The sequence below is a fragment of the Ziziphus jujuba genome, chromosome 5, assembly GCF_031755915.1.
Source record: "Ziziphus jujuba cultivar Dongzao chromosome 5, ASM3175591v1".
Taxonomy (NCBI): Eukaryota; Viridiplantae; Streptophyta; class Magnoliopsida; order Rosales; family Rhamnaceae; genus Ziziphus; species Ziziphus jujuba.
In genome coordinates this window covers 2,776,574-2,797,515 of record NC_083383.1, presented here as the reverse complement: position 1 = coordinate 2,797,515, position 20,942 = coordinate 2,776,574, and the positions used below count along the sequence as shown (strand labels likewise).

Sequence of the window (20,942 nt, the reverse complement as noted above, 5' to 3'; positions counted from 1 at the left end):
ATATTCTTAAGCAAGTGCGCTAGGCCAATTAGTAGATAAATCTAAAATCTAAAAGAAAAAGAAAAAGATGTAAAATCTAAAAAGAAATAAAAAGGCTCAGCCTCAATCCTCTGCGTAGATACAGCACAGAAATAATTCAACCAAAAAAAACAAAAAAAAAGAAAGAAAGAAGAAGAAGAAGCAAGTGGGCTGGGCCAGTTGATGGATAAATCCAACTCCTACCCATAAATTACATTTGGGATTGGGATCAGGATCCTAGTGCCGATGAATATCATAGAGAAACCGAATGACTTCCCGAACAACCCAGACGCACACCATGGTTTATTTCAGGCGAAGGTGATTCAAACTCGCGATCTTGAGGGCAACACGTAAGATGACGTGTCGTTGCAACAAACATCTACGTGAAAGTAGAGCGAGTAGAATGAATTCAATAGACGATGGAGTAGGAGTAAGCCATTCGGGGTTACGTCAGCCTGATCCAATTCAAAGAAGAAGAGAAAAAGAAATTATATTGGAATGCGTGTATCTGATCTTTTTTGTCCATACAGAGGAGGTGAAGTGCCAGAGGAGTTAAGTCGCCAGCGCCGTGTCTCATCTAATAGAAAACAACTACTCCAATCTCGTATCTACCTCTTGCTCCATTTAATGAATCCTAATAAATAAGAAAAGCCCCGTATAGACTAGACTCCTATCCACCGATCCTTTCATTTTGGAATTGCATGGTATTCCTTGCTACGCATCCCGGTGCATCATAGCAAAAGACCACAATCCACCAACCAAGCAAATGGGTAGCGCCCAATTGAAGTCGGACCAATTGCTGGAGCTGATGAAGCAGCATCTCGCTACCGATGAAGGTAAAGACCTCTGCAAGAAGATTAATCTTGTCTATCAGATCAAAATCGCGCCCAAGGTTCTCTCTTCACTCTTATTTAATTTTTTTTTCTTTAATTTTTTACTCCTCTCTGCGTCCTTTGTTTCGATCCAACCCCAATGTCTAGTTTTTATTTATTGGTTTGTTTATTTGGTCGGGAACCGCAGAAACTTGGATTCGATGAGGTGACTTATACTGTTGATCTTAAGAAAGGGGAGGTCCTCAAAGGTTAGGGGTCCTATATATTTCTATTTTCTTTCTCGATTTTCTTGTGTATGGTTTTTGTTTTCGGCTATCAGATTTAAAAGGGCAAGTTTGGATGTATATTGGAATTCTGAAATGCTTCACTGTATAATGTATGGAATTTTATTTATAAGGGAATCTCTTTTTACGAGTATGATAAGTTGCTGAAACAATGTATTTGAGTTGAAGGTGTTGTTGATGAAAAATAATTTACTGACAATGGCTTGCTTTGAGAACTTGAAACTCATTTGTCTTTTTTTTTTTTACTGGTATATCTGCTAGCTAGCTCTTCCGAAGGTAACATTTTGGGTTTTTTGGGATTTGTGTGACTTGCAAACAGAACCTTAAACTGTGTCTAGTCTCTTTCTTGCGACAGTACTGTATTTTCTAAAAGCATATTCCACTGGAGAAACAAAACCATTCACGTTAAAAAATGTTTTTTTTTTTTTTTTTTTTTTTTTTTTTTTTTTGGTTCAAGTAATTTTCCCCTTGGATGACTCTTTCAATGTTAAGGATCTTCCTAATGCTTATTGCTTGGCCAATATTGTTTATGCATTGTTGTTCCACTAGTTTCCCAAAAAAGTTTTGTCCAAGTTTTCCTGATTGTAATTTAAATTGTGGAATGAAAACTTGTATTTGTTCGGTTTAATAGGATTGAGAGTTTGGTTTTGTGGATTCAGGAGCATATGAGGGAGGAAAGGCTGATGCCACATTTTCCTTCAAAGATGATGATTTCGTCAAGGTTGCCTTGGGGAAGATGAATCCCCAGATTGCTTTCATGAGGTTAGACAAACCAATCCAAGTTCCAAAAAAACATTGTGTTTCCATCCTACTGTCCCTTTGTGTTTATGCAATTTGTGTTTTCCATTATTGAGTAAATTTGGTTTGGATGCAGGGGTGCAATGAAGATCAAGGGAAGTCTGAGTGCTGCACAAAAATTTACCCCTGACATCTTCCCGAAGCCTCCAGTTTCGAAGCTGTGAGCACACGGTAGTTTGGGGGGTTTAGTTACTTTTTAGAGGATTTTAGATGTTTCTCTAAAAAATATACTTGGACTGAAAATTATCTTCTTCGTTAATTTCTACTGGGAAAGTTGAAAATGGTTTACCATACCTGTTCCCATTATCTGGCTTTCCTTAAAATATGTAATTGTCTTCATGCATATTATCGATCATCAATTCCATTTCCATCCTGCTAGCAAGTAGACAAAATTGCGTATGAACGGTATTTGTGTATTTTAATAGATTATTCGACTCCGTTGCATTTAATCGTTTTCATTTCACTTTTGTTTTGATCCTTTTTCCATCGAGGGCGATAAAGCATTTCGTTGGAAGCCGAAAGAAAATTATTTTCTTATAATTGGGCTGGGCCCGACATATAGGAATTCTCAATCCTTCGATTTGGTCCTATTGGGCCTATATGGAGAAATATTAAAAAGAAAAATGGAAAAAATAGAGGAAGGTAAACTGATATGTGATAAAAATAAATAAATAAATAATGATAATAAAATTAAGAGCAATGCTAAAATATCAATTTTTATTACTAAAATTTTGATAATAAATTATGTATTAGATTTTTAATAGTGTTAAATTGATTTTTAATAGTATTAAATTGATATTGTTTTATATACATAGTAAATAAACTATTTAAAAATTATCAAATAATGGATATCAATATTTTGTTAAAAAAATTTAATCAATCTATGTTTATCCTAAAATTATTTTAATGAAAGTTACAAAATTTGTAGGACTTTTTATTTCTGGATGGAAATCTATGATAAGTAAAATGGGATGGTCATAACTGATAATGGTCACAACTTTTTGAGTTCCGGATAAAAAAGTTGCGAGAAATCTTGGGTGAGAATTTAGAAAAGCTTTCAATCAGACTTGACTCCACCTTGTCAGATTCAATTGCTCTGAAAACGAATACAATGAAAGACAAAGTGGATTTATTTATACATCATCGTTTATATAGGTCCACGCTTTCTAGAGTTCTTGTTTTCCAGCTTGCAATGGTCAAGCTTTCGTATTGTATTTCTAAACTTTCACATTACTAAATTATTGGGTTTAAAATCACTAATGCAATCACCGAAAAAAACAAAAAGCTTTATCATTTCAAATGGATAGGAAGGAAACACATAAAAATGAATATGACGTTGGATAGAATAAAGAGTAGGTGGGAAAACAAGAATCTGAACCGTAATAAAGAAAAACAATAGGAAGGTTAGTAGAAGTTCCAAAACTCAAATAATTTTCTTTTCTTCATTTTGGAAAGAAATCTCAATAGGAATGATAACTAACTGATATGGTCACAGTTTTATGAATTCCGGATACAGAGTTGCATACATAGAAATCTGCTGGGTGAGAATTACAAAAAATCTTCCGTCAGACTTCCAGCAATTTGATTGTATTTCGTTTGTTTGGATTCCTAGATCTTTTATTAGATTGGTTCATTTGGCTTGTAATTGGGCTGTGAGAAATTCTTTTGAGGGTTCCTTAACCCCTTACCTTATCTGTATGGATTTTGTAAACATTATAAAAAGGCTCTTTTGCTATCTGCTGATCCATTGCCAAGCTTTTTCGTTTTTTCAGTTAGCTTGCCTCTTGGTTAATACAACCTTTACTTTTCATTAAAAAAAAGAAAGACACAGTAGATTTATATGTACCATCGTTTATATAACTATTCCTTCGGTTTTGCAAAATGGTTTTTCATTTTAGAAATTGAAAAGTGATTAAAATTGTATTAGTTAGTTATTCTTGAATTACAGACTATGAAAAAAAAAAAAAAACATATTTTAAAACTTAAATAACTTTGAAAAACATCCTAAAAATATTTTTGATAAATTTTGGAAACAAAAATATTATAAAAAATAGATAATTTTTATCATTTTAAATTTAAAAATATTATTTTATAGAAATATGTGCCATATTTAATATATATTATAAATAAATATGAATAATGCTTATTATTTTAGATAATAAATTTTTTTTTTCCATATACATATATATCATATTTAATTATTACAAAACATGATTTTACCATTTTCATTTTCATAAAATATTTTCAAATATATTCATACATGTTCTTAAATTCTAAAAATATGAAATCAAATTTATTAATTTTATTTCTCAAAATTTGGTTTATAAAAATTGTTTTAGCAAAAGTTACCAAACCCGCACTAAATTTTCACATTATTAAAGTTTTCGCTTGAAATTTATTTTTGCAGTACAATATGCATATTAAATTATTGCAATGGATAAGGAAACAAAAGATGCTTATCATCTCCAATAGAGAGGAAAGACCAAAAACATCAAAATGAGCATATCACCCTAGAAGGAAGAAGAAACAAACGGTATAAATCAGAGAGTCTGAAAGTAGAATTGGGTCATTGACTCATCTCTCTCCATATAAATAATTTTTAATGTTTTTGTCTAACACAAAATAAGTGTTCATACTGTGATTCCCTGACGTTTTCTTCAAGCACTAATCGTCAATGCTTCAACTTCTTTATATGGTAGTCTGAATGGGATCGTTGAATTCCTGCCGTCACGCCTTCGAAACAAAGCTTATATGTATGCCTATAAAAGAAGCACCTATCTCTCCAATGAAAGACCAATCAACGACATGGAATTTCTCCCTCTACTCTATTCGTTCTGCCTCTGCATATTTGTCTTTCCTTCCTTCACTTCTCCAGCTATATTATTCCAGGTTTGTCATATTTCTATCTTTCTTTTTTTACAACTGTTTCGGCTTCTAACTTTTGAAGATTTTGAAAATACGACAGGGGTTCAATTGGGAATCCAGTAACAAAGGAGGATGGTATAATTCCCTAAAGAATTCTGTTCCTGATCTTGCTAACGCAGGCATAACTCATGTCTGGCTACCTCCTCCGTCTCAATCTGTTGCTCCTCAAGGTACCCCCTTCTCTGCTCAAATAATACCTCTTCTTTATCTTCTTCAATGCTCCAATCCAATAGCATAGTAACTGGGTCGTTTTCCGCATACCTTGGTTTAATTAATTCTTACAAGTTTAAAAAAAAAAAAAAAAAAAAGTGATAAAATAACCCAATTTTATTTATCCCTCCTGTTTCTCATGTATACGAAGAATTGAGTGTTTTTTAGACTGAAACTTTTATGGTGTCTATTGTTTGGAGGTTACATGCCGGGAAGGCTATACGATCTCAACGCATCAAAATATGGTTCCCGGGATGAACTCAAGTCTCTAATTGCTGCTTTGAAAGAGAAAGGAATCAAAGCCCTTGCTGACATTGTAATAAACCACAGAACGGCTGAGAAGAAGGACGGGAGAGGAATATGGTGCATCTTTGAAGGTGGAACCCCAGATGGAAAGCTTGACTGGGGACCCTCTTTCATCTGCAAAGATGACACTGCCTATTCCGACGGCAATGGAAACCCAGATAGCGGTGAGGATTTTCAACCGGCCCCTGACATTGACCACCTCAATCCACAGGTACAGAAAGAGCTTTCTGAGTGGATGAATTGGCTGAAAACCGAAATCGGATTCGACGGATGGCGATTCGACTTCGTGAAGGGTTATGCTCCAAGTATTACCAAAATTTACATGGAACAAACATCTCCGGGTTTCGCAGTAGGGGAGAATTGGAACTCTCTTTCTTATGGACAAAATGGAAAACCTGATACTAACCAGGACGCTCACCGTGGTACACTTGCTAATTGGGTTGAGGCTGCTGGTGGGGCTGTTACTGCTTTTGACTTCACTACGAAAGGGATTCTACAAGCTGCTGTTGAAGGAGAGCTGTGGAGGTTGAAGGACTCCAATGGAAAGCCTCCAGGGTTGATTGGAATAAAGCCTGCAAGGGCAGTCACATTCATTGACAATCATGATACAGGGTCTACTCAAAAGCTTTGGCCTTTCCCATCTGATAAAGTCATTCTGGGATATGCATACATTCTCACTCATCCTGGCATTCCATCAATAGTAATTTACTATCGCCTTGTTTGTATTTTTTTTATTTATTTATTTTTTTTTTCAGTACCTTGTTTGTTAATGCGGTTTGGCTAATGCCTGATTTTAAGCTATGGCTTTTTGTGTTTTGCAGTTCTATGATCATTTCTTTGACTGGGGGCTCAAAGAGGAGTTAACAAAACTGACTGCAATTAGGACAAGAAACACCATCCAGACCACGAGCACCGTGAACATTTTAGCTGCTGATGCTGATCTTTATTTGGCTGGGATTGATAACAAGATCATTGTGAAGATTGGTCCAAAAATGGATTTGGGAAACCTTGTTCCGCCAAACTATAAAGTTGCTACCTCTGGAAAAGACTATGCTGTTTGGGAGAAAAATTGATTGCCTTGAGACGATTACAATGTATAATATAATTTTATTGTTTTTTTTTTTTGTTTTTTTTGTTTTGTGGGTTGTATAAATAATGGATTTTGTAATCCAACCAAACCTGTACTCAAATGAGGTAATTATACAAAAGTTAACCTTTTACTGCAATCATGTTTTTTCATGAGATGTAAAAGTTTGATCTCTTGTATATGGTCCAATTTCCTAACTTCCCAGATTGATGTTCTGGCGAGTTTCAAGATTATTCCAAGAGTACTTGGCCTTCGTTGAATAGTTCTTCGCCAGCTCTTTTTTGGTTGATTTTTCCAATTTCATGGTCTTCTTTGATCATCTTGACTTCCACATTAGTCCGCCATTTACTCAAAATACATACATATCTCCTTAAGAAATCTACTATTTCAGTGTACCATATTCCTCATTCAATCATATAGATTTCATACGTGGATTTCACATGTAAGCATAAGATAATATGAAAATCTGTTTTTATATCTCTAACATACTGAACTTTTAGATGAACCCAAAAAAAAAAAATATATATATATATATATATATATTATTTTGCTCAGAACTTCTTGTGAATCCAAAATCAGCATTGAAAATTGTTACGGAATTGGGAGAAAAACAAATGGCAACAGAAACAAAGAAATCGAAGAACAAACACACAATTAACGTGGAAACCCTTGACGGGAAAAACCACGGGCAGGGAGAAGCAAATCCAATATCGAAAGATTTGTACAAGGTGAGCCAAATTTCGAGATACCCTAAAAAACCCCAATGACGGTCGAACAAAAATACAGATATATATATAGTACAGAAGAAACCCTAAAATTGAACAGGTCCATATCGGCCCGAGACCTCCGCTTCCACCACAGAGCCCCAAATTTTTCTCCAAAATTTAGTTTCACCAAATGGGTCGCACCGCGAGCTTTTCGGGTCGGGTCAACAAGAATTCGGGTCACAAACTCTAATAAAAATCTATTATTTCAATGTATTCACGCGGTCATTTTATTTTTTAATTCAATTTTATTAGAATTTTCAACTGTTTTATCAAATAAACGAGATCAAATAAATAAATACATAAAATTTGTAATCAACAATATGATTAAAATGGTGTTACAAGTTTTAAATTTACACTTAATATAAAAGTTAATTATGTATTTACTTTATTATTTTCATAATTTAATATGAACCAAATTCAAAACAGAGCACTTGAGTATTAGCCAAAAACAATGCACTAGAGAGTTTTGAGAGCTGATCACTTTCATATCATGCTAGAAGTAATTCCCTGCTAGGCTGGGGCTTGACGGCTGAAATGAACCTTGCAAAGCAATGCAACGCTGGGATGAGAAATTTGGGTCAAGAGTAAATAGACATAAGCCCAACTTTGTAACATGGACTGGTGACGAATGTCCAGACCTATTAACTCGGACTTTTTAATTGGGCAGTCTTTTGTCACGGATTTGTTTGTTTACCCTTCAAACCGTGCGGTCTTAGTTGCTATTCCAATCCTTTATTGCAACTAAATAAGCTTTTTGCTCACAAAAAATAAAAACTAAGTAAAAAAGACTAAAGCGCAAAAGAGAGTTTGGAAGAATGAAAGTATATTGCTTAGAAGAGAGTTTTACAAGTGAATGTATGGATTCTTGGTTCTATTTATAAATGAGGGTTCACCCCCTTTATATAGAGAGTTTGGCATGTAGTACGAGGATACAACATTCTAGATATTGTACACATGACACTATCCTAGATTAGTTTCTAGATAATTCTCCTAGATATTTATACGGACTATTCTAGAAATTTATCTTATTACATAATTCTAAAATGTTTTAGAAAAATACATAAGTCCTAGATTGTTCTATAGTGTTCTAGAACATTTCAGAGATCTCTTGAGTCATTTAGAACCTTCTAGAGTTCTCTTGAATCATCTATAACTTTCTATAATTCTCTTACCTAAAAGCTTCTAGAATCTTCCGGACCCCTCTAGATTTCTCTTGAATTATCATGAATTCTTAAAGAGAGTCTTGAATATTCCGAATAAGCCTCAAAGATTCCTCCATTTTCCTGCGGAACGTGACACTTTACCAGCAATCTTATGGTTTGCGACCAAACCACTTCGTTTCTTCTAGACAAAGACATGTCGGTTTGAACAGGCAAAAAACGAAAAAAAAAAAAAAAAGGGTTTGAAAGTTCAAAAGTGAAACAAATGAAGGAAAGGACTTTTGCTATTATAACTTTACTTCATAGGTAATGTATCTAGACTCACGTATACACAAAAGTCTAAGCACAACCATAATTTCCTTCGCAGTAGAGTTTGATTCCGATCTTTGATATTAATTGGAATATGGCAAACGAACCATCTAATTTCAATGTTCATCCTTGCTTGCTATTTTTTTTTCTTAAAAAAATTTTTTTTTACACGTTACGTGTTTTGCCCGCATGTCAAGGCAGAAGTTTAGTGCTGCATAAGTTTCAATTATCGTCATTATTCATCAAGGATAAAAGCAGAATTTCAACTATTATTTGATTTTTGTTTCGAAAAGTAATTAGCCAAAGGAGTTGTACATTTAGTTAAGCATAGTGCTATATGTATAATTTTGCTTGTGTGTGTATCGAGATATAGAAGTAATTTCTAGTCTTACCAAAAACATCGTTGCTTTTCCAGTTGGCCGTAGTCAAGCATTCATTTTCTTATCGTTTACGTTTTTACACCGTTGAAGTTTGGATGCAAAATCATTTTTGCTACATGCAAGATAATGGATAACAGGATAAGTATATGAAAGAAAAAAATCATTTGAAATATGAGCTCACCCGAAGAGAAAATTTGATCTTGAACTGAATCAAACAAATCGCATTAATTTACTCGAAGACTTTTCTTCCTCACATGATAATGCTTTCTGTTCCCGTAGAATTTAACATTATGTTCGTCCTCTTATCTAACTCTACTGTTGGATCTTTGATGTGGAGTCATGTAGTCAAACTTATGCAATAGTCTACTACTTTTCCAAGCCACCATTTTTTAGGTTTTCTTGGTAAGACAATGCTTATAAATTGGAAGCTAGCACCCATTTCTAATCACAGCCAACAACATGGAGTTTCGTACTTCACTCTACTTCTTCTGCCTCTGCGTCAGTATCTCTCTTTTTCCTTCTTTCACATCTCCTACCATACTATTCCAGGTATGCCCTGCACTATTAACTAAGTCCTAATGGTATCAACTCTCTTTAATCAACAATTATACTTGTTTTCTAACTTGCCAAGATTTGATAATATGACAGGGATTCAATTGGGATTCTCATAGTAAAGGAGGATGGTATAATTCTTTAAAGAACTCCATTCCTGACATTGCAAATGCAGGAATTACTCATGTCTGGCTCCCCCCTCCTTCTAGCTCTGCTTTTAACGCTACTCAAGGTATTGCATCCTCTGCTGTTTTACATTTTGTTCATATCTTTGCTGATTTAAATAGCTTGCAAACTGTAACTTCTTTTTCTTTATTTACTTTAAGACACAGTCACATAGTCTCTTTCTACATTTTATAAGATATAGTCAACTCCGGATTTGACCCAATATCCTTATTGGTACTTTTATCTCTTTCTATATTTCATCCGGTGGCATCATATGTGTGATTCATTAGACTGAAACTTTGTGTGTCCCCCTTTTTGGAGGTTACATACCGGAAAGGCTATACGATCTCACATCCAGATACGGAAACCAAGATGAATTGAAGTCGCTAATCGGTGCTTTGAAGCAGAAAGGAATCAAAGCCGTTGCAGATATAGTTATAAATCACAGAGCAGTTGAGAATGGGACATGCAACTTCGAAGGTGGAACTCCTGATTCGCGTCTTGACTGGGGACCTTCCTTCATCTGTAAAAATGAACCTATCTGTTCCGATGGCAAAGGGAACCCGGATAGCGGTCAGGACTTTCCATATGCAATTGACATCGACCAGCTCAACCCGCAGGTTCAGAAAGAGTTATCAGAGTGGATGAACTGGTTGAAAACCGAAATCGGATTCGAGGGATGGAGATTTGATTTCGTAAGAGGGTATGCTTCTAGCGTTACAAAGGTTTACATGGAGCAGACATCGCCGAGTTTCGCAGTTGGCGAAAACTGGCCTGATTTTCCAAAGGGATCTGATGGAAAAGTTGGTACGGACCTGGACGCCCATCGTAGAGAGATAGCTAATTGGATTGAAGCTGCAGGAGGGGGTGTTACTGCTTTTGATTTCACAACCAAAGGGATTCTAAATGCAGCTGTTGAAGGGCAGCTGTGGAGGTTGAAGGACTCTAACGGCAAGCCTTCTGGTTTGATTGGAATAAAACCAGACAGCGCTGTAACATTTATTGACAACCATGACACAGGGCCTCAGGAGGTTTTCCCTGGTCCTTTTCCACCTGATAATGTCTCGCTGGGATATGCATACATTCTCACTCATCCTGGGATTCCTTCTATTGTAATTTACAACATCACCTTTCTTTTACACACCAATGTTTGTTTGTATAATTCTATAATTCTGTCTTAGTAACACTGCTAAAATAAATGCCATATATGTTTGTTTGTGTTTTTGTTGTGCAGTACTATGATCACTTGTTTGAATGGGGGGACAAGAAGAAAGAGGAGTTGGTAAATTTGAGTGCAATTAGGACAAGAAACGGCATCAATGCCACAAGCAGCGTCAATATTTTAGCCGCTGAAGCTGACCTTTATATGGCTGGAATTGACGACAAGATCATTGTGAAGATTGGGCCAAAAGATGATTTGGGAAACCTTCTTCCACCAAACTACCAACTTGCTTACTCTGGAATAAACTATGCTGTGTGGGAGAAAAAGTGACCGCCTATATAATAGTTATTGCTCGCTTATCTAGTATGTAATAATGGAACACTTCTATCTCTTAATTTTGAGATGGTCATAGTGGTTCCGCTTCCAATACTCTTAGCACCAATAATACTAGAAAAACCATTCTTTCTAGTACTGCTTTTCCATAATAAATATTCTGAGAGGTTTCATATTATTGAAAGTTTTACTTTTCTTCATTTGCTAGCTCTTCGTTGATTTTTTCTTTCCTTGTTTATGATTATGAGTCATGTTTTCCTAAATTAACTTTCACCAATTGAAGACAACATTGTGTCGTTAATTAACTAAGTCACTGTCCGCCACATATAATCTGTCCCTTCATCTTCCACTAATTTCAGACATGTGTCACTAATTTATTAGATTTTAATATGGGAAAAAAGAAGAAGCCTAAAATCAATATTCACTTTTCATTTTTTATTTTATTTTTCTCTCGTATATTCCAAACTACGAATAAAGCTAAATATAGAATTTAGATTTTACGTTATCAGTTACATCATTTGATTTTAAGGAAAGCACTTAAAAGCTGATCCTTTGATTTCAATTTAAAATAAATAAATAAATAAGGTAGATCCTTTGAGACATATATATATATATATATATATATATATGTATGTATGTATGTATATGTATGTATATATGTATGTATATGTATGTATATATGTATATGTATTATAGTATGCAATAAAAAGTTATAAGATAGACTCTGTATGTAAGTGGGGACCGATTACCTAACGGTTAATCTGGCGCTAAAAGTCCAGACTATGAACTTGGCCTGTTCAGTTGGTCTATCTACAAAGCCTAACCTCAGTTATTTCCACTCGCTCTTCAAATATTACGCTGAAAGCAAAAGTTCCAGGCAAGCACTTCTTCTTTTCCGCGCCTTATTAGGTTCTAATGTTAAGCCGAACGATGTCACATTCGCTTGGATTCTTAAAGCTCTTACTTCTTCTTCTTCTTCCTTACCTCTTAACTCGGACAAATCAAGAATTGAAGCAAATCAGATTCATACCTTCTTGATAAAATCTGGTGTTCGCCATTTTGTCTATGTGAGCACTGCGTTTCTTGACTTTCATACGAAACTCGGATGCTTACAAGTTGCACACCGCTTATTCGATGATATGCTCGAGAGAGATGTTGTCTCTTGGAACGCATTAATTTGTGGATTTTCACGAAATGGATATGATGTTGACGCTTTAAAATTATTTGTTCAAATGTGTAGAGAGGGTTTTAATCCTCAAGAAACAACTTTGGTTAGTTTGGTTCCTTCGTGTGGTAGACATGAATTAATTTTCCAAGGAAAATCTGTCCATGGGTTTGCAATTAAAGCTGGCCTTTATTTGTATTCTGAGGTGAAGAATGTGCTTACGTCTATGTATGGCAAATATGCGGATTTGGATGCCGCAAAATGCTTGTTTGAAGAGATAGATGATAAGGGCGTGATTTCTTGGAATACCATGATTGGTGCTTATGGACAAAATGGTTTCTTTGATGAGGCGATGCTTGTCTTCAAGCAGATGATGGTGGAAAGTGTGAAAGCAAATCCAGTGACCCTGGTTAGCCTTCTCTCAGCAAATGCTAATCCAGAAACCACCCATTGTCATGCCATTAAACTTGGTATCATCGATGATATTTCCGTGATTGCTTCACTAGTTTGTGAATATTCAAGGTGTGGAAATTCAGTATCAGCAGAACTGCTTTACAAGTCACTACCCCAGAAAAATTTAGTTCCCTTAACGGCAATTTTATCATGCCATGCTGAGAAGGGTAACATGGACACTGTGATGAGAATTTTTGCAGAAATGCAGCAGTTAGACATGAAAATGGATGCAGTCGCTATGGTTAGCATCCTTCGTGGGATTAGAGACCCTGCTCACTTCGGCATTGCACTTGCTTTCCATGGTTATGGGTTCAAGAGTGGGTTGAGCATTGATAATTTGGTGACAAATGGGTTGATAAGCATGTATTCAAGGTTTGATGCTATAGAAGCTGCTTTTTCTCTGTTTTCTGAGATGCATGAGAGACCAATAATCAGTTGGAATTCTTTGATTTCTGGCTGCGTGCAGGCTGGAAAGTCAAGTGATGCCTTTGAGTTATTCTGTCAAATGAAGATATATGGGCATAGTCCAGATGCCATTACGATTGCTAGTTTACTATCTGGGTGTGGCCAACTTGGATATTTGCAGTTTGGGGAGAGACTCCATAACTTTGTCTTGAGACATGATTTTGGGGTGGAAGATTTTGTTGGGACTGCTCTTATAGACATGTACACCAAATGCGGAAGAATAGAGCATGCTGAAAGGGTGTTTAAGTGCATCAAAGATCCATGTTTGGCAACATGGAACTCAATGATTTCGGGTTATAGTTTGTATGGATTAGAGCATAAAGCTCTTGCTTGCTTCTCTGACGTGCAGGAAAAAGGGCTAAAACCTGATAAAATCAGTTTCTTGGGAGTTTTAGCAGCTTGTACCCATGGAGGTCTTGTTGATGAAGGAAGAAAATACTTCCAAATCATGAGGGAAGAATTCAATATGGTGCCAGGTTTGCAGCACTTTGCTTGCATGGTTGGTCTCTTTGGTCGTGCTGGCTTGTTTGAGGAGGCATTAACATTGATAAGAAGCATGGATGTAGAGCCCGATTTTGCTGTATGGGGAGCTTTGCTGAATGCCTGTTGCATCCACCAAGAGGTGGAGCTGGGTGAGTACTTGGCTAAAAAGTTATTTTTGTTGGACAGCAAAAGTGGTGGGTTTTATATTTTGATGTCAAATCTTTATGCGAGTAAGGGAAGGTGGGATGATGTAGCAAAAGTGAGGGATATGATGAGAGACAGTGGAGGGGATGGCTGTTCAGGGATTAGTGTTATTGAGGTCACTTCGATGGAAGGCATGAATAAAGATTTATCCAGTAATGGCAGTTTGGAATTTGGATACAAATACTAGGCAGTAGTTGGTTTCATAGTGATTAATATTCTTATTTTGGTATTCTATATATAATATATATATATATATATATGTATATATTTTTTTTTTCTCCCATATTCAACCACCTTTACAGGAAATATTTCTAAAAACTTTTCCGGATCCAATTCAAGATATTTAAAGACGAACATATATTTTAATTTAAAATTAAAAAAAAAAAACAGATTATTGGCGGTGTAGTTGCTAGCAAATTACCAAGGATGAGGGAAGTTTCTTTATGATCCGTATGGCCAGGAACTTACGCGGCCTAAATACTCAAAATTTCACATGATGTTGATGATTACATGGTCCATTTCAATTGGTGGCGAACTAGAAATGAGTTTAGACTTTTAGAGCCATGATGTTCAGAAAAACATGTTTTGAGTTTCAAATTTCACTTTTGGTAATATATCTTTGGGTTTCGTTGCTGCATGACAACAATTTTCAATGCAGTATTTATATATTAAATTAACTTTTATGTATGTTTATATATACAATTTTTTTTTGGGGGGCCTAAACTAGAAGAAAATCAAAGAGGATGAGAAATTTTTATATCTCAATTTTGTCTTAATCACTTTCGTAATTTTAAACTTGACCGGTTTTCTCGGTATCCACTGGAGCAGACCGTTGGATATACGCGCAACACGGGTCACCCCTCAGCCTAACTCAAACCTGTAATAGTCGGTTGCCCGTGACCCCACCTACCCTTCATCTTTCGAAAACCCTAAAAAGTACTTAAAAAACGAAGAAAATTTCCAAACAGCGAACGGCACCAATTTCAAAATTCGAACTTGGCGCTCTTCACAAACACACAGTTTTCCTTTCCATCTCTCAAATTCTCTACCTTTGCATTTTTCATTCTTTCCTCTTTGGCGATCCGGCTTTGCACTTGTTTTCTGCAAGAAAGGCAAAGGAAGCAGGATGGGTGGGGCTCACAGTCGCGAGGATCTTGATATTTCGGACTCAGATGAGGAAGATAACGAGCAACAAAGCGAAGTAGAAGAAGAAAACTACCAGGACTTCGAAGAGGATGATGAAGAGAACCGCCAGAGATCTTCGGAGCGCCGACCCAAAACCCCATCGTCGCTGGACGAAGTGGAGGCTAAGCTCAAGGCCCTCAAGCTCAAGTACTCTTCATCCCAGAATCCGAGTCTCAAAAATGCTGTTAAACTCTACCTTCACATCGGTGGAAACACCCCCAAAGCAAAATGGGTAACCTCCGAAAAACTTACTTCTTACTCTTTTGTTAAAACCTCTCGAATTGGAAACGGTGATGAAGAAGACGATGATGAGGAGGAGGAAGGAGAAGATTCTTTATGGGTTTTAAGGGTTAGTTCAAAGATTCGAGTGAAAGTCTCTGCTGAGATGCAGTTGAAGACTTTTGGCGATCAGCGTCGCGTTGATTTTGTTGCCCAAGGTGTGTGGGCAATGAAGTTCTTCAACGACGAGGATTATAAGCAATTTGTTTCCAAATTCCAAGATTGTTTATTCGAGAACACTTATGGGGTTGAGGCAACAGAGCCCAACAAAATTAAGGTTTATGGGAAGGATTTTGTTGCATGGGCGAAGCCAGAAGTGGCAGATGATTCGGTTTGGGAAGATGCAGATGATTCTTTTGTTAAAAGTCCTGGTTCTGCTACACCATTGAGAGCGAATCAGGATCTGAGGGAGGAGTTTGAAGAGGCGGCCAATGGAGGTATACAAAGCTTGGCATTGGGTGCTTTAGATAATAGTTTTTTGGTGGGTGACTCTGGCATTCAGGTTGTCAAGAATTTTACTCATGGAATACATGGGAAAGGCGTTTGTGTGAACTTTGATAATGGAAATTACAGGCCCACATCCAGCTTGGTACATTCAACCCCCAAAAAGGCTTTGCTTATGAGGGCCGAGACTAACATGCTCATCATGAGTCCATTGAAGGAAGGGAAGCCTCATTCTACGGGACTCCATCACCTAGATATAGAAACTGGGAAGATTGTTACAGAGTGGAAATTTGAGAAGGATGGAACTGATATTACGATGAGAGATATTACAAATGACAGCAAGGGAGCTCAGTTGGATCCTTCAGGGTCAACATTCTTAGGATTGGATGATAACAGGCTTTGTCGATGGGATATGCGTGATAGGAATGGGATGGTTCAGGACCTTGCCACTTCGGCTGCTCCTATTTTGAATTGGACCCAAGGACACCAATTCTCCAGAGGAACCAACTTTCAGTGCTTTGCGACCACTGGTGATGGCTCAATTGTTGTTGGGTCGCTTGACGGAAAGATCAGGTTGTATTCAATCAATTCTATGAGACAGGCAAAAACAGCTTTTCCAGGGCTTGGTTCGCCTATTACCCATGTTGACGTTACATTTGATGGGAAGTGGATTCTGGGCACGACAGACACCTATTTGATACTTATATGCGCCGTCTTCACTGATAAAGATGGAAAAGCAAAAACTGGTTTTGCTGGTCGTATGGGTAACAGAATCTCAGCTCCAAGACTGTTGAAGCTGACTCCTCTGGATTCGCATTTAGCTGGAACTAATAACAAGTTCCGTAATGCTCAATTTTCGTGGGTAAGTCCTTGTAGTTTTTGCCATCTAAATGCACTTTCTCTAGAAAAAAATTATATCTGGTGTTATTTTTTTGGATTTTCTTTTTATCATTGTGTTTTCTATTCTTTTGCTTGACTTATTTTCGTTGACAAATAAACGTTTGGCATCTCATCTTAATGTGATTTGGTAGCGTTCTGGATATGTTTTTTTTTTTGTTTAAATGATTAAATTGCCAAAATATAATTTACATGTGTATCTTTGGGTTAGGCTGTTTAAAATGTTTATTTCGTATTTATATCTTTGTTCTCCTTTTTTCTCTTAGTTATCCACAAATGCAAAATATATATGCTTTAATTGTTGAAGGTAGGGGATGCTTTTCTGTCGACTGTTGGGCCTTTATTTATGATACCTGTTTGAGTTTTTCAGGCAGACTTTTTCTCAGGCAGACTTCTTCTCTGGAAGTACCTTAATCATGTTTCTCAATATGCTGTTTGATCCCTTTGGTTTAAGAGTTTAATGATTGAGTATATTATTGATCAATTGATAACAATTTCATACAGTTCTTATGTATCTGTTTAAGACTAAGATATTTCTTTCTTAACCATTTGCAGATCAAGTGTTTTGAGTCCATTTTTCGTTACTATTTATGTGGTTCATTGCACCGCACGGCTATTTTTTGACTCAAAATGATAGTTGTGTAATTTAATTATGTGTGTGTAAATATTTTAAACCCTTGGTTCAAAATTGTAGGTGACGGAGAATGGGAAGCAAGAGCGTCATTTGGTTGCAACTGTGGGCAAGTTCAGTGTGATTTGGAACTTCCAACAGGTGAAGAATGGTTCCCATGAGTGCTACCACAATCAGGAGGGCCTGAAAAGCTGCTACTGTTACAAGATTGTCCTCAAGGATGATTCCATTGTTGACAGTCGCTTCATGCATGAGAAATTTGCCGTCACTGACTCTCCTGAGGCACCTCTGGTTATTGCAACCCCCATGAAAGTCAGTTCTTTCAGCATATCCAGCAGGCGATAGCATTTTTAAGACTTGATATTAGTTTACTTTGTCAGTTCTCTTAGCTTCAACTTTGAAGTTTCGAATGCTTCATTTAAAGCTTCTCAATTATACCGTAAGATTGTTGTTTAATTAGATACGGTTGCTAAGTGATTTCCAGTAATGAACCATTTGGGCTAATTTGTACTTGTGTGTTGCATTTGCAGCAGTCTAATTGTTCCAATGGTAATTTCGTACAATTATATCTTAATGAAGCAGAATTTCTCAAATTATATTTCCATTCCTAGTACTGTTGAACTTAGCTATAGTTATTTACCAAAAAAACTCAGCTATAGTTGAATCACTTGCTTGATCAGCAATGGGTGGCCAGGGCTTAGTTGCTCTGGTGCAAAATCAAGGATATTCCAGAACAAGAAATCAACCAGTACCAAGAGAAAAAGAAAAAGAGGTAAAAAAGAAATAAATGTTTACAAGAATACCTTAGATCTGTATTATATGATTGATTGAACTATAGAAAAACTGAAGTGCGAGGATTTACACCAGAGCTTCTATAAAGCAAGCTAACTAATGGCTTAACTTAACTAATCAATAGCAGCTAAACTAACTGATTGAAAACTGAAATATGAGCTGGCAATAGCTATTAGCTAATTTGACTCAGTAAGGCAAATAGCACTCAGCATACAAGCTCATTGTCGCAACTCGCAACACTAGAGTAATCAAATCAAACGGTACTCGAGCCTGTTTGGTAATTAAGATCTGTGAAAACCATTTATGCTGCTAGGTGCAGGCAGCAGTTTGGAACCGTTGGATCACAATACATAATGGTTTCCTTATCTGAATGCCCTGATAAGCTCTGCGATCGCGTGGCTTCAAATAATTGGGTAAGTAGGCCCGCGTTTTTATAGTTATATATGTACGTGGAATTTGTGGACCTGGTGGAGTCTCTGCGTCTGATAGAGTAAAAGAATGGCCTTTGCAGTGGGAAGAGGTTTCCTTGTTCCTCCATGTTCTTTGTCCACCAATAACAACGGATTCAAGTCGTCATTTGGAATAACAAACACGCCATGGCCAACCAAACCAGGAAAAACTCGAGCTTTCGTGGCTCAAGCGCAGGTACGCCCTACATGGCTACCTGGTCTTGATCCTCCACCTCACCTCGATGGAAGGTATTCCTTTACTACATTTTTCTCATTTACCCTATGATTGTTTTTTAATTTAACATGTTATTTATTTCTCTTTTCCTTTTTGGTTTATTTGGGAATGGATATTTTTGAATAGTCTGGCTGGGGATTATGGATTCGACCCACTTGGTCTTGGAGAGGATCCGGATAGCTTGAGGTGGTATGTACAGGCTGAGTTAGTTCATGCTCGCTTCGCTATGCTTGGGGTGGCAGGAATTCTTTTTACAGATGTCAGTATTTCCAAACCACTTCGCATCTTTATTTGCTGCAGTCTACCAAAAAAAAAAAATGTCCATTATTTGCTACCATTCTGAACTAGTTAAAATAGTCCATTAAGTATTTCCTAAAAATTGTTTGAATACAGAGTAAGCTTGTTCCCTTAGTAGGGGATTAAACATGAGATTGTCAATGAGCTTTTGTGATTATCCTGAATCAGAACTTGAAGTAACCTCTACCACATGTTGTAGATTAGAAGGTATATACAAGGCCTCTGATGGTGGATACAGAAATGAAACGAAGAAGTTGTATACTATTTTCGAATTCACGCATTGTATCGTCAACTAACTCATGGTCGATATATTTTGCCGGTTTCCTTTGCAGCTGCTACGTGTAACAGGAATCAGCGATATACCCATTTGGTACAAAGCAGGTGCGGTCAAATATGACTTCGCCAATACGGAAACTTTGTTCATTGTCCAGCTTTTCTTAATGGGGTACGTTGCCTAAAACCCCTTTGTTCACCAATGACTTCTTTCTTTTTCTGCAGTTTTTTTTTTTTTTTTTAGCAGTGTTTGGTTTTTGTTGCTTCTACTTTGATATTCATGCTGCTGTATTTGCATTCGTCATTTCCTTGTTTGTAGATTTGTTGAAACCAAGAGATACATGGATTTCGTTAGTCCAGGATCTCAAGCCAAAGAAGGATCTTTTTTGGGGTTGGAAGCTTCCCTGGAAGGTTTAGAACCTGGGTAATTTTTCTGCTTGTTTATTTATATTGGCAGAAGGCTTGCATGCAAGAAGTTTTCTCTGAGAATTTACATCCCCAATTCAATATGGCTGGAACAAACATTTCCGTGACTTTCAAATAAGAAATCAATACAAAGCCAGGAATTCATCTACAAAATCTCATTATCTACTATGTCCTATGTGGTGCCTAATAATTAATCAAGTTTCCATTTTTATGCTTGGCACCAAAGATCTTCTTACCAAATGCAATTCTGAAAGACAGGAACTGATAAAAAAAAAACGTTTCTTCTTAAATAATTTTGCTGTATTGCAGCCATAAAGCAAACATGCGGATGTATTTTCAAAAAGTAGGATCTTAAGAGTTAACCACTCATATATAATCAACAGATATCCTGGAGGTCCATTGCTAAATCCGCTTGGGCTGGCAAAAGATATCGAGAATGCTCATGACTGGAAGCTTAAAGAGATCAAGAATGGTCTGATTCTTTCTTTATCTTTGCTCAATACTTAAAACTTCAAGGCCATATCTTTGTTTCACTGTTCATTAGCTGTTATTTACTGCAGGACGCCTTGCAATGGTAGCCATGCTCGGCTTCTTTGTTCAAGCTTCTGTTACTCATGTTGGACCGGTTGAAAACCTTGTGGACCACCTGTCCGATCCATGGCACAGAACCATCATCCAGACATTTGCTAACTCTACTTCTTAAATGAAAATCCAAGTTGCTTTCTGCTGTCAGATAGCATTGTCGAGTGTAAACTTATCTTGCTAGACTTGCTTTTTGGGTCAATTTTTTTAAGCTGGTTCAAGGGAAGCAGGTATATATTCCGATGCACTGGTCAACATTCTATGACTAATGATCACTGGCCACTGGATCTTGTTAACTTTGTTCATTTTGCATTTGCATTTTGATGTTTAAATATGATATAACCAGCGTTCTTTTACCATGCAAAATTGGATAGAAATTTTGGTTTATAAAAG

General features: G+C 36.6%; 4 protein-coding genes across 4 annotated transcripts; all 4 read left to right on the top strand.

Moving 5' to 3' along the window:
- Positions 1-498: 498 nt before the first annotated feature.
- On the top strand, positions 499-2,382 carry LOC107419960 (sterol carrier protein 2). Its single transcript, XM_016028803.4, has 4 exons — positions 499-910; positions 1,039-1,099; positions 1,795-1,897; positions 2,010-2,382. The coding sequence occupies exons 1-4, from the start codon at positions 785-787 to the stop codon at positions 2,095-2,097; spliced, it is 378 nt and encodes a 125-aa protein (XP_015884289.3). The 5' UTR covers positions 499-784; the 3' UTR covers positions 2,098-2,382.
- Positions 2,383-4,378: 1,996 nt separating this feature from the next.
- LOC125422917 (pentatricopeptide repeat-containing protein At2g04860) lies at positions 4,379-14,268 on the top strand. Its single transcript, XM_048475525.2, is given in 7 exon segments — positions 4,379-4,822; positions 4,899-5,028; positions 5,269-6,074; positions 6,196-6,449; positions 9,457-9,470; positions 11,062-11,076; positions 12,247-14,268. Coding segments are annotated over 7 exon segments (3,357 nt in total). The 5' UTR covers positions 4,379-4,684; the 3' UTR covers positions 14,247-14,268.
- A 728-nt stretch (positions 14,269-14,996) lies between these two features.
- On the top strand, positions 14,997-18,097 carry LOC107419970 (protein CYPRO4). The gene is made up of 2 exons (XM_016028814.4): positions 14,997-16,829; positions 17,559-18,097. Exons 1-2 carry the CDS (start codon positions 15,186-15,188, stop codon positions 17,838-17,840), a joined length of 1,926 nt encoding a protein of 641 aa, XP_015884300.1. The 5' UTR covers positions 14,997-15,185; the 3' UTR covers positions 17,841-18,097.
- A 648-nt stretch (positions 18,098-18,745) lies between these two features.
- On the top strand, positions 18,746-20,915 carry LOC107419977 (photosystem I chlorophyll a/b-binding protein 5, chloroplastic). The gene is made up of 6 exons (XM_016028825.4): positions 18,746-18,985; positions 19,098-19,230; positions 19,601-19,713; positions 19,861-19,965; positions 20,351-20,439; positions 20,528-20,915. The coding sequence occupies exons 1-6, from the start codon at positions 18,786-18,788 to the stop codon at positions 20,668-20,670; spliced, it is 783 nt and encodes a 260-aa protein (XP_015884311.1). The 5' UTR covers positions 18,746-18,785; the 3' UTR covers positions 20,671-20,915.
- The last annotated feature ends 27 nt before the right edge of the window (positions 20,916-20,942 follow it).